General features: G+C 36.7%; 1 protein-coding gene across 2 annotated transcripts; it reads right to left on the bottom strand.

Annotated features, from left to right (window-relative positions):
- Positions 1-5010: 5010 nt before the first annotated feature.
- On the bottom strand, positions 5011-9181 carry LOC6651334 (synaptotagmin-7). Of its 2 annotated transcripts, none has more exons than XM_023180205.2 (8): positions 8629-9181; positions 8409-8552; positions 8264-8342; positions 7866-8168; positions 7225-7305; positions 6984-7152; positions 6708-6920; positions 5011-6643 (listed from the first exon to the last, which is right to left on the bottom strand). In XM_023180205.2, exons 1-8 carry the CDS (start codon positions 8787-8789, stop codon positions 6543-6545), a joined length of 1251 nt encoding a protein of 416 aa, XP_023035973.1. In that variant the 5' UTR covers positions 8790-9181; the 3' UTR covers positions 5011-6542. The 2 variants fall into 2 exon arrangements, with proteins under 2 accessions (XP_023035973.1, XP_002072590.2); XM_002072554.4 differs by having other exon boundaries at positions 8264-8339; positions 8629-9179.
- Positions 9182-12800: the final 3619 nt, after the last annotated feature.

Here is a 12800-nt window from a genome sequence, read left to right as displayed (position 1 = left end):
AAGGAAGCAACATTGCTTCAAATGCGGATCAATGGCGCATCTGCGCAAGGACTATAAGGAGGAAGTCAAGTGTTTCCGCTGCAACCAAACTGGACACGTCCAAAAATTGTCCTACTTCCTCTGTAAACATTGTGTATGAAGAAAACCGACTCAAATCTGACGTGTCTCTACTTAGAAAGTCTGTGTTCAGCCGAATGCGGGGAGTCCAGCTGCTAGCAAGTACGTCTCGTCTGAGAGGACTAGGACAGAACACCAAACGCCCTGTAGGTCAGTTAAAGGCAGAGGTGCAGATCGATGGTATTTGCCTCACACACACGTTTCTGGTAGTGGATGACTGCACAATAGGAATTGAATTACTGTTGGGATACGATTTCATATCAAAGTTCCAAATGACATTAACTCCCGTGGGATATACGTTCGCACAGCTATTTGAGAAAGAAGCTGCCAACGAAAATCAGATAAGTATTTACAATGTAGTCGAAACAAACACTGACCCTGATGTGTCTTCACAGTATACTCATGTTGTGCAATCGATGATTGAGGATTTTGGCAAAAGAAAGAAGACAGCTGACCACGTTGAAGATCGTGCCTGACGACAACATCAAGCCATTTAGGCACGCACCAAGCCGAATAGCCATCACCGAAGCAGATGTGGTCCAGCAGCAGATCGACGAATGGCTGAAGGATGACACAATACGACGTTCATCATCTAACTTCGCCAGTCGTACAGTTGTCGTAAAAAAGAAGGATGGCAATAATCGAGTGGGCATTGACTACCGGCAATTAAACGAGAACAAGGAGGAGCCTGAAAGATGGTATAAGTTCGCACCAAGAGTTCAAAAAGCGATTAATTCTTCTGTCCATATAAAGAACAGTTTGATAAAAACCGAAAGAACGAGGTCGGATACAATGTTGGAGATCTGGTGGCCATTCGTAGAACCCAATTTGTAGCAGACAAAAAGTTGGCAAGTGAGTTTTTAGGACCGTACGAGATAGTGAAGCTGAAACGTGCAGGACGCTATGATGTTCGAAAAGCAGCAACAGACACCGAGGGACCAAAATATACGACCACTAGCAATGACAACATGAAATTGTGGAGTTTTGAAGCAGAGAACGAGGATGCATGGTCATCAGAGGCTGATGACTAATCAGGAAGGCCGAATCTGAGATGGGATAAGGTAGTTGCAGCGTGGTGGCAACTCCCTTATGCAGATTGGCAACGCAGCAGCAGTCGTGAGGTGTCGTGAGAAGTCAACAGTCGAGGTTCAGCAGTCAGCAGTCGGTGTTCAGCAGTCAGAGGTATCAGCAGTCGGATGTATCAGCAGTCAGCAGTAAGAAGCCGATAAATCAGCAGTACACAGAACCCGAGATTTAAGTTGCATATTGTAATCATTATTCACCCGTCCACGATTTATAATACTAATAAACTATAATATAATACATTTGGGGACTCAATTGAGGACTCCATCTTACATTTGGGGGCTCAACCGATCGCGGACTTTGGAAATATATGATTGGAAAGCTGGCAGTGGAAAGAGTGAGACAGCGAAAGTTTTCAACAGCAGAAAAAACGAGAGAGCGAATACACTCAGACGAAAAAACGAATTCCAATTTCGCAAGAAGACGCGATGCCCTGGCGCCACACGAAATAAGCAAAACGAAGAAAGAGACAGCAAGCAGACGCGAAATTTTGGCGGCAAGCAAAACGAAGAAAGAGACAGCAAGCAGACGCGAAATTCTGGCGGCAAACAAAACGAAGAAAGAGAAACATAGCACTTTCCGGCTCTACAGCCAATATGCCATAAAAGACCCAATCAATTGTTCCAACATCTTACGCTTTTTAATTTCACGACATTTTTCGGCGTAAAAAGCAGTGGTCAAAAGAAAAAAGTGCTTACGGTTTAAGCTAGCAAACAAGAGCTCATTGCATCGAGTCACCAAACTACCCTGCTCTTCAGCCAACGTTTCATGTATTTAGCGAATTCGTTGGGGTCCACACGCTAGATAGGCAAACTCAAGCAGCTATTTGAGACTTCCAAAAAGTTCATTTTGAAACTTAGCTAGAGCTTCCAGGGGTACCAAGAGGTGCATTGATGGTACATTCCCTGCCCCTAATGCAACGCACAAGAAGATTTTGAATTTAAGAATTTACTCAATTCCACCATGAACTGCAGGTCGTCGCACTTTGCCTTTAATTTTTTATTGGCTTTTTTGAATTTATCTTTATCTCTGTCGTCAGTTCTTTCTAGACCAATGCCACTCCTTATATAGAAGCTCACCTGACGACAGTTCTCAACATTTGTCCCTAAATCATCCTGCAAACATGTAGCCGCTGAAAAGGTAAATACTACGGCTACGACTGACAGACCTGTCTGTCAATCAATTACAACTAACCACTACACTTAATCAACACTATCCGACAAATGCATCTTTTAAAATGTAATTAATGAATTTAAAAAACAAAAGTTTACATATGTCCTAGAAAAGATTCTTAAATAAATTTATTTGTTTTTCGATGAATGTTTCACTATCTCACTAAAAAATTTTTTTTGTGTCCCGATCTGAACGATTTTGATAACTTAGCTCACGCAGGTTAAAAATATCTTAGATACCAAGTTTCAAGTTGGCTAACTCATCGAAGGACATTGGCTTTTTTCGCTTTTTAGTATACTTTTAAAAAACTTGGTTTTTGCCATAAATTAGCGAAATTTTAGTTTCTGAGAGTCAAAGATCCCAGGCTGCTCAGGCTTTGCAAAAACACGAACTGGATTGTCACGGTCTGATTTGTAGGTCATCCCTGCCGATTGCTTCTTGATGCCAGTGATGTCTCGCCAACGATTTACTGTGGCTGCAGCCATTGAGCCAAGCATCTTGAATAAACTTTTTAGTAATCCACAATCTTTCAACTGGATGCCTTAAAAACCTATCATTTGGGTTCCTTAGGATTTGCTAATCCTGCTATATGCTGTACATAAAGCCTGTTTTTTCTTTAAAATCTTGAAGCGAACCATCGAGATGAATCACACACAGAACCACTTTTTTTTACAATTGTTGTAATTAAAGAGCTATTTTGGAAATACAATTTCACAATTTTAGCGCGTTCTTTTGGTTTAAAGTTATCCATGGTAAAAATTGTACAAAACTGACGCTCACAACGCGCTCTGTCACATTATGATTTGACACCACAAAAAAAATCCATAAAAATAAAATAACTCGTCTCGCTGACTTCGGTATACTATGCACCAGGTGGAAATATATTTTAAATTTCAATTCTTTTTCGATGCTTCATAGCATTTGTTATCTTGCTCACTCTTACCAACACACGCACACTCTAGCGCCGCCACTAGCCTACGTCCAATTCCGGCCTGATGGACCGCCTAGGAAAACACGTTCATATGTACATTCTCCATGTTTCTTGTCCGATTTTAATCAATTTGATTTTAATCTTCAAATTAGTAAGACTAATTAGTGTGCTCAGTAGTCGAAAAATTGCGAAAGCCAATCTGTTTTTTCTAAATTATGAAAGCAGAAGTGGACATGGGAAAAATTTTAAATAATCATAAAATGCGTGCATACTAAACAAATATATAATAAACCAGAGGGACGGGGCTTCGACCGCGTCAAAGTTTGTATACCCTTACTCTTCGTTCGTTCCTATGGTAGCTATAAGATATAGTCACCTGATCTTGATCAAATTTGTCAAAGTCAAACTAATAACCAAATTATTATACTTGTTACATAAAAATTACATATCATTGCAAATAAATCTCTATGAATAGTGAGACATGTATCAGAGAACTGCAATGCGTGTGATTGAGCAGGATCAATCAAACCTCAAAAACTCTGAACATTCCGCTCGTCAGCTCTGTTACAACATGTTTAGTCTGCTCACCAACTCAATTGGTTACAATCAAATGCGGTGGTACTAGCTTCTTGAACCCGAACTGGCACAAGATTTGAGGGTAGTGTGACTGTGAACAAATAAACGACACTCCCTCGGACCTAACCGAAATTCTTGATCACTCATTTGCCGAAGCAAAAGTTTCGATCCGTTCAATCGAGCTGAAGGGAAATATGCGGTTATACAGAATCAAGTATCGTGAATCCTGAGCGCTCGTTTCGAACCAGTGCAAACCGATCAATCTATGAAAAGACTGCATCGAATAAAACCAAAGTCAAACCGCAAAATTTATGGCTCAATGTGTTCTCTTATATTACAGTTAAACCTCTTTTTGGGAACACATTCAATAAGCGAGCCCCTTCCATTGACAATCAATTTTGTTGGTCCCAAGAGTGTACGCTTATACGAGACTTTGCTGTATTAGTTTGAAACTGGTTAAATATAGAATAATATGTATAACGCAATGATAAGACAGTATATGGTTTTTTCCGAAAACAAAAAAAAAAAAAAAAAACATGAACAATATGATTTCTTATTTGAAGTTTTAGCAACTAAAATCGGAAAATTGGTTATTGTGAAGTGGTCCTGTCCTGTTTATAAGAATGAGGTTGGCAGTAGAAGTTTCTGTGCCTATCTGATGTTGGTGGCCTTCACAAAAAACGGATTGACTGTTATAAGTGCCATGTGCGCCGCTCTGATCATGCCTTAAACAAACTGATGCAGCTTATGCAAAAGTAGGATCTGGTCGCAACTCCTACAATTAGAGACGTATTCTTCGCTGACACAATTGAATATCTCATCAAGCTAACTTCTGCATCCGGCGGTTATGTAGCCAAAATCATTCTAGACACAAACAGATGACTCCAGTAGCTTGCACACCAAAATCGGGTTCACATGCATAAATTAATAATATGTATGTATAAAAAAAATAATAAAAATTGGCAAAAACATTTTTAAAATACTCACTGGAATTATATGAAATTATCAACGTAAATCGAGACTCGCCATTCGTTGCTGACGTTAATATACTTACAATATTCTCGCACTCAAAATCAAAATGAATACAATAGAATTGAGCATAGCACGAAGATTGCATGGAATCGATCGAGTACATTCTAGGTTTAAAATGCTTTATTTGCAGCTATGTAATTTTTATCGTAAATTATTTGTAATAATTAATAATATTATAACAGGTATATAACAAATATGTAATTTCAAGGTGGGTTGAATTTTCGATTTTTCGTTTTTTAAACTCAGTTTCAATTTATCAATTATTGTTTAACTCTTAATGTCAATCTCATCTCATACATCATATTTTATGTTTGCACTTCTTCCCAGTAGACGCTTGTTCCGGCAATGGTTGGCTAATTTCTTTATAGCTACTATTAAAAATGTTCAATATTATTTGGTTTATAAATTTGGTTTTTGTTGGTTTACTAACGCTCTCTCTAATCAAATATATTTTATATCCTACGACCTATCATACTAAATAGTTTATCGTTTTAAGATTAAGTTTAAGATTAATATGACCTTTTCGCACTTTAATTTTCTTTTATTGTAAAAGAAACAACAATTCGCATTAAGTAACTGGTAACAATGTCGTTTTACGAGTTAGATTGTAAATCTAATAATTTGTAACAATTTAATTGTATTATATACATTTACTTAGTGTGTGTTGGTGTGTGGGGTACCTCCTTAGCCGTTCTTTCATAGTATCAAACAAAGGTATCTGATGGTATTTTCAGCATTGCTACACAAACCTATTCAAATTTAAATAATTCACCTAGTTAATTAATATACGACGAATTACTGTAATGTCCCTCTTTTTTAATTTCACTATTTGCTTCAGCTGCTGTCCTCTAAGCGAACTGTTATTCAATATAAAAGTATCTGATCTTGTATGACTATGGATCTGCTCTGATTTGTGCTGAGAGTGTTCTGGTTTCTAAATTAACACTAGAAATTTAAAGACAATCCATAAAACTTTGGTAAAGAGAATTGTACCAAAACAAATTTCGGTTCGGGTATGAACGGTTAAGCGGGCCCCACCTCCAATCCATTGCGGCGAGAAACAATATTTATGAGTTTCAGTTTGCACCTAACCGTTTACCGGTGTGCACCACTTTTTGCCGTAGCGAAACCGAATCAAGCTGTTAGCTAAACTAGAAAATTGAATAAAATACAAAGGTACTAGAACCGAAACTTGATTCTATATTCCTCTCCTCTTCGATATCGAATTCAATATCCATGATCAAGACCGCATCTCTTCAATTTCAGCATGTAAGCATATACATATACATATAAAACTGGCGCTCAAACGTGAGCAATAAAAGTATTTGTTTATACTTCACATGCGATGTATTCCTAGCGTATGTATGCCTGAACCTAATCTGTCGTTTGCGTTAAATATTAAATATTCCAATTGTATATGTGTACATTTATCTTATGTGTGCAGGTGGGTGTGTGTGTGTGTGTGCGTGTGCGTGTGCTGGTGTGTTAGTGTGTGAGTGCTGCAGAATACTGCTAAATTGTTTTGCAGTTGCTCTTTTCATTAATAAGATAATATGTTTTTTGTATAAATCCTCATATTAATACATGCACATTTACATATGGTCAGATCGACATTACTAAACCCCTAAGCTTATTCAGGTTTCAAACGGTGCCATTGTACTACTGTTTGTCGGGGCTTTGAGATCATATCTTGCCAGTGCTTTGTTTCAGAAGCACCTGAACCGTTTTTACCTGCCGTTGAAAAGATACTGTGAGTTGAATACAATGTTTTTCCTATCCGTTGATCACTACTTACCCGCCAACAGTATTCTGCCTATTAGCTCGTTTCTCCCGATGTTGTCGAAATCCATTACCATTACATCTAAAGAGCATTCACGAATCTTCTCCCATGGAACGTTGAAACTAAACGACTCGTTAAAAACGGGATTTAGCGTGCAGGTAAATATAGGAGTTTTTCTTTTTTCCACACGCTTGTCCCCAAATTGTAGCCAGACCTTCACATAAGGATCTAAAGTATATGGTAGTACTCGTATAACATTTTCGCATGCATTATATGCGATCAACACTTTACCTGACTTTCCATTAATATCCTTTGCTTTTAGGTTCCTCGCCTTAATCAATGTCAATGTAAGCACGGAGTTCGAGGGGTGGTAGCACAGTGAAGAGAGAAGTTCGCCGCATTTGTCTTTTGCTGGAGGTTTTAATGCCTTCCAGAATGATTGTTTTCCAGCGAAGTCGACCTATCAAATGCGAAAAGTATATATTTTTCATATCTATTGGAGAAAAAATATTTTTGAAATCTATGCACATACCTGGCACAATGGCAAGAAAACCTCTCCAATGGAATCATCTCTCGAGAAACGATCATAATCAAAGACGTGCAGGTGCAAGACCTTTCATGATCAAAATATATTTTCATATATTTAATTGCATATACATACGTTTAAGAAATTTTTCGAATTTTCATAACAATATCTAAAAGCATTCCGATTCTGTGTATATGTATATTTTAATATTGAACTTTCACCCCTAAGTAATTTCTCTTTCTGAATGGGATTAGAGCCTGATTAACCATTAAAGCAACAAAGGAGATTCGAAATCTTTCTGTTTAGCATGCGAGTAATTAACCCAACCGAAGTCATTTTTTCTCGGAAGCTTCGCGGAATGAAGGATATTCATAATACTCTATAAGTGCCAAATTAGCCTACAAATCGAGGAAATTCTAAAGCCTATTTCATGGGCCGATCCTATCAGAAAGGATATTACAATACATATTTCAAATGGAAATCAAATCAAAATATGGCTATGGGTAGGGTTACTTGGATGTTGATACTGTTGTCGAATTTGTATTCTTAATAATACACATATATAATTTTTGTTTATAATACATATTTTGAAAAGCAAGGAATCATTTTTTAATCCAGTGAATGAAAATTAAACACTAAATACTTACACGTGACTGAAGTTTTTGAATTGGAAAGCCTTCAAAGTAGAATGTCTCATTCCATCGAGGATTCAAAGTACGTCTTTTAATTTTAGTTTCCAATCGGTGCTTTTTGTCTGGCAATAGTGTCACACGGACATAAGGATCAGAGGTGCCGCTTAAGTCCTTTGCTGGTAGCTCTTTACCTTGGAGAACTTTCAAAATTAAAGTCGTGTTTTGGAAATCGTATTCTAGGGAAAAATGAATTTGCCCCACATTTTCATTGGAGTCGGCGCCATCTAGGTACATATCCGTCATTGAGATGCTTTTATTCTAAAATTACATTCAAAAATTATAAATGTACATAAGGTCATCCAAAAAAGACCACAATATAGAGGAAATATATTTATCAGAGTATATCTACATACCGCTGCATCCTTAGCCCCCCCATCACTTGCATTTCCGCTTGTGGAAGTATTTGGTGTTTTTGACTGAGCAGCCGATCTGCTTTTAATAACCAAAATTGAAATTGAACTGCATATAAAACTCATTTGTATGTCCAATAGTACGTACCCAATAAGCGGAGTCCTAAGACTTAAGAATCCATTAAGTTTTCGATTAATATTGTTTTGTAGTGGAGTGGTTATAGCTTGTGCCACTGGGACTGGTGGCGGTTTACTTGGCGGATTTCCTGACTCGGTAATGTCTTGGGCAGCTCTGAACAATGAGAAGGAATTTTCATCAAATCATCCGATTTTCTCGTCATCATCAAGTACAAAAAGCCAAGACTCACCTTAAACTGTAACTGCTGGATTCTTCGTCTTCATTGGGCTCAATAAACTGCAGCTGAGACCTTTTGTGTCGCCACCATAAGTAGCCACCGGCTAAGAACAATGCTATTGCAATGATTAGACCCAAAATAGCAAGACAAGCTATCAATATTAAGCTCGCCATATCTGAAACCAAAACCAATAATCCATAATTGAAATAGAAAACATTTGTACTTCCTCGCAATTTCTATTGTCACAATTTAAATATATCTTAAGAAGCTAGTCACTATCAACCAAAAAAGGTCCTATTCCATTCATTCATGTAGTGACAGGTACATATTTTCAGGCAGACGCGGCTCCTTAAATTCCATGCACAAAGACCTAAATTGTTCCTATGGCATACGGTAACAACCAGTAAGTTGAGAATAATCAAGAAGGTGTGGAAACTGCGGTTATGAAATTGTTAATTTTTAAACGTTGCACAAGTAACTTTTCATTTTAAAATTTATTCGGCAGGACTCCACCTTTGTGCACATAAATCCTTTACGACAATTTGGTTATGCAAGCGCCAATGTTCATGTACGTTTGCATGTACATACATATGTACGAGCATATGTACATACATATATACGAAAAAGTATTGACATATATTCAGAATTGATTCGAAGCCACTTTAGGACACGACATATATTAAATCGTATTAAATGTAGTTATTTAAAGTGTCCTCGCGGCTATTTCTATCGATCATTGTGTTATTGGAATTTACGTAGCCGCACCACATGGATATATGCGTAGCATTTGTGCTTGTTTGTGTGTGTGTGTGCGTATGTGTGGGTGTGATTAGCGGAGTATGTGTCTCAATTCATACATAACTTCGTTTGCACATTACTTAGTATTGGTCATATTAATTATATTTTCTCCATATGCTTCGAAGTGTTCGGTTTTTTCATTGTTTTTACTCAGTTGTTTTCTGCTATATGTATATATGTATAATACATATATTAGTACTGATATAATGTCGTCTTCAAGTGCTTGTTTTATTTGTTTTTCTAAAACACACTTTTCTTCTTATGTTACTTATGTGTGTATAAGCAAATGTAGGGCGGAGCAGCCTCATACCATGGGCGAAATTCAAAAACTCGAATCCGAATGCGATTCCGTGTATTAGTAGGTGAGTATGTTATCGAAAGCATGAAATTTGTGTGTATGTATATTTGTATTCATGGATATGAATATGTACTATTAGTATATTGACTAAATACATTGAATATTTTGTGTCCCAAACACACAGATACAGAAAAACAATAAAATTTTCAACACTAATATCAATCAGTTGATACGTTGTTTCGTGGTTTACATGGTTTTAATTAAGAACGAACAATTTTATTTTTCAATCCAAGTTTGAAATGTCTAAGCAAAAGTTGAAAGTCAGCTACTTATGCCAAAAGAAAACACATTGAATAGATATTTTTATTATAAGAGTTCCCATCGTATATTTTACATGAAAGCTCGTTAAAGTTGTAGACGCAGATAGACCTAGTGCGCATGTCCTGATACGTAGTGTTTTCGTATACCATTCTTTAAATCAATTGGGAGCAGGCGGGAACAGAGATTTAATCTAAATACCAACTCCTAATATTTCAATACTTTCATCGCATTTTCGAAACCCATAGTTAAATGCCACTTTTCCTAAAATATCAATAAAATGATGCCTTTAATCACGGATACATACATCGAAAGTAACTTTTTCATTTCGAACTTAAAGTTTCATTAGAAAGCACCAGTTTACTGCAAAGCTTTAACGGGACTCATACGCATACCCCAAGTCTATATATGTAGTTATGTATATACTTATATAATTATATACATATATGTCTCCCTATGTATGTATTTATGTTGCGTCAATACTACGGAAGCTTCTTTTATCAGACTTCTGCTTACAAGTAAAAAGTTTTACGAGTTAAATTTTACACCATGCACCCAGAGCATGGAATGGCACATTAATGTATGCTTTTCCAACTCCAATGAATATACATATATATTCTTGAACAGCATCAACAGCCGAGTTGATCTAGCCTTTTGTCCGTCTGTCTATCCGTTTGAACACCTAGCTCCAGGATAATGGATGGATCGTATAAGTGATCAAGTTTAGAGATAGCCATTTGCCGGTGGAGGCGACAGAGTGTTCCTGAAACAGTGAACGAGATAAGCAGCATGTAAACAAAATTTTAAATAAATACATACAATTATTCGGATTAAGGCGGATCGGTCAACTAATTCACTTTTTTTTAGACTTTTTTCTATAGTGGATCCTATTAAATCCAATCAAATCAATATCAAAATACCATCGACTCTGGTTAATTCAAACATGTGATACTTCAAACCTCGAAAACAAAATCTTTTCATATTTCGAAAGATGTCCTTACATTTTTATGCTCGCTAAATCTAACGAAATCCCACCGATCGTTCCTATGGGAGCTATAAGATATAGTCACCCGGTACTAAATTTTACGACAATAGCTCAGAAAATAACGAAGTTATTCAGAAAAGTCACTGTTCGTGACTTTGCCGTTTATTTGGGAGCTTTATGTAGCTATAGTGGTCCGATCCGGCTGAATTTGCGACATACAGTCTGTGCAGTATATACAAGCCTACATGTAAACGGTCATGGCTATATGAATTCCTTCCATGGGTTGCACTCTTCTGTCCAAAACTAATATACCCCTTCTTGCAAGGGTATAAAAAAGTGCCTTGGGAAAACAGCGATCTGGAACCTTTAGACAGTAATCAGTATTGATTCCTGTCCCATACATTTCTTGATTACAGCGTATCCTAATTTTATATGGGCTTTAAACAAAGATTACATTAGACAAAAATGTAATCACGCACACAGTCCCTTTAGTTTCTAAAAAAGTAAGCTACATAGTAATTAATTACTGTTATGCTAATAAGTGATCTAATCAATACTGTTAAAAAGTAAGTAATTTAGATCACTTACTAATCTAATTACTACTAATACTAATTAAAAAGTAATCAGCTTAGGAACTAATTGCATAAAAAATAAATGAAGTAAGTAAGTCTTCTCGCCGACTTAGGTATACCATACACAAGTAAAACAAGTATTTCAAATTTATAATAACAAATGCATTTACGTATTCTAAATTTATCGAGTACATTTATCGAGTTTGTTTTAAACCACACGTGACTACATACCAAGTTTGGTGGTTCTAGGTCTGGGGTAGGCAAGCATACATACAATCAAAAATAAGACTTTGCATTTGTGTGTATGACAACAAACACGAAGTTCGAAACGTTTTCTTGCTTTACACTAAAATAACTGTTTAGCTAAAATAATTAGATTAAAATGTTTTGAAAAAATTTTAAATGCATTATAATTACGTCATAAGGGGTAATGTAAAATTATTATTTAATGCATTATAATCAGCTTTAAAGGAATTTGATGACAAATAACTTTTTTCTGACAAGCACGAGTCGAATTCTTTCTTAAGTGCCGTTGCCGAACCTACATGAGCATTTACAGTCTATGTGAGACGGCAGCGCTGCGGCAGAGATAGGCCCTAGTCCGGGATGGGCCGTGCCGACCACTGCTCTAGGTCTTATAGGATGCAAAATCTAGGTGTTCGTACGGACGGACAGACCGACAAGACTAGATCGACTCGGCTGTAGAAGCTGATCAAGAATATATACACATTATGAGGTCGGAAAAGCTTACTTCTGCCTGTTACATACATTTTGGCGACTTAATATACCATTTAACCCTATGGGTGTATGGTATAATAATTTACTTCAATATGATTTGGGCCCACATTGTATTAACGTTGTCATTGTCATTGTCACGTCTATCCACTGACTACCCAGATTATGGCCAACTAAAATCGAGCTAACCACCTGTAGGACACTTATAAATACATTAGACATTGTCACACATGACTTACAATTTTCACGGGAGCAGTTATATTTTCTTTTCTGTGCTTACAAAACTGCCGGAAAAGCAGGGAGATTTTCATCAGTGCTTACAAAACTAAAGGTAAAGCACGACAGTGTTAGATCGGCACTCAAAAATTACCAAAGTCGTTTATTTCATTGATTCAAAAACAGAACGCGGAGACGATTCCCGGCTGGGATATTTCTCTAAAAATTTCTTTATACACAATATTAAATCTTAAATCTTAGT

The sequence above is a fragment of the Drosophila willistoni genome, chromosome 3R, assembly GCF_018902025.1.
Source record: "Drosophila willistoni isolate 14030-0811.24 chromosome 3R, UCI_dwil_1.1, whole genome shotgun sequence".
NCBI lineage: Eukaryota > Metazoa > Arthropoda > Insecta > Diptera > Drosophilidae > Drosophila > Drosophila willistoni.
Note: the sequence above shows the minus strand (reverse complement) of the source record. Positions and strands in the feature narration are given on the sequence as shown.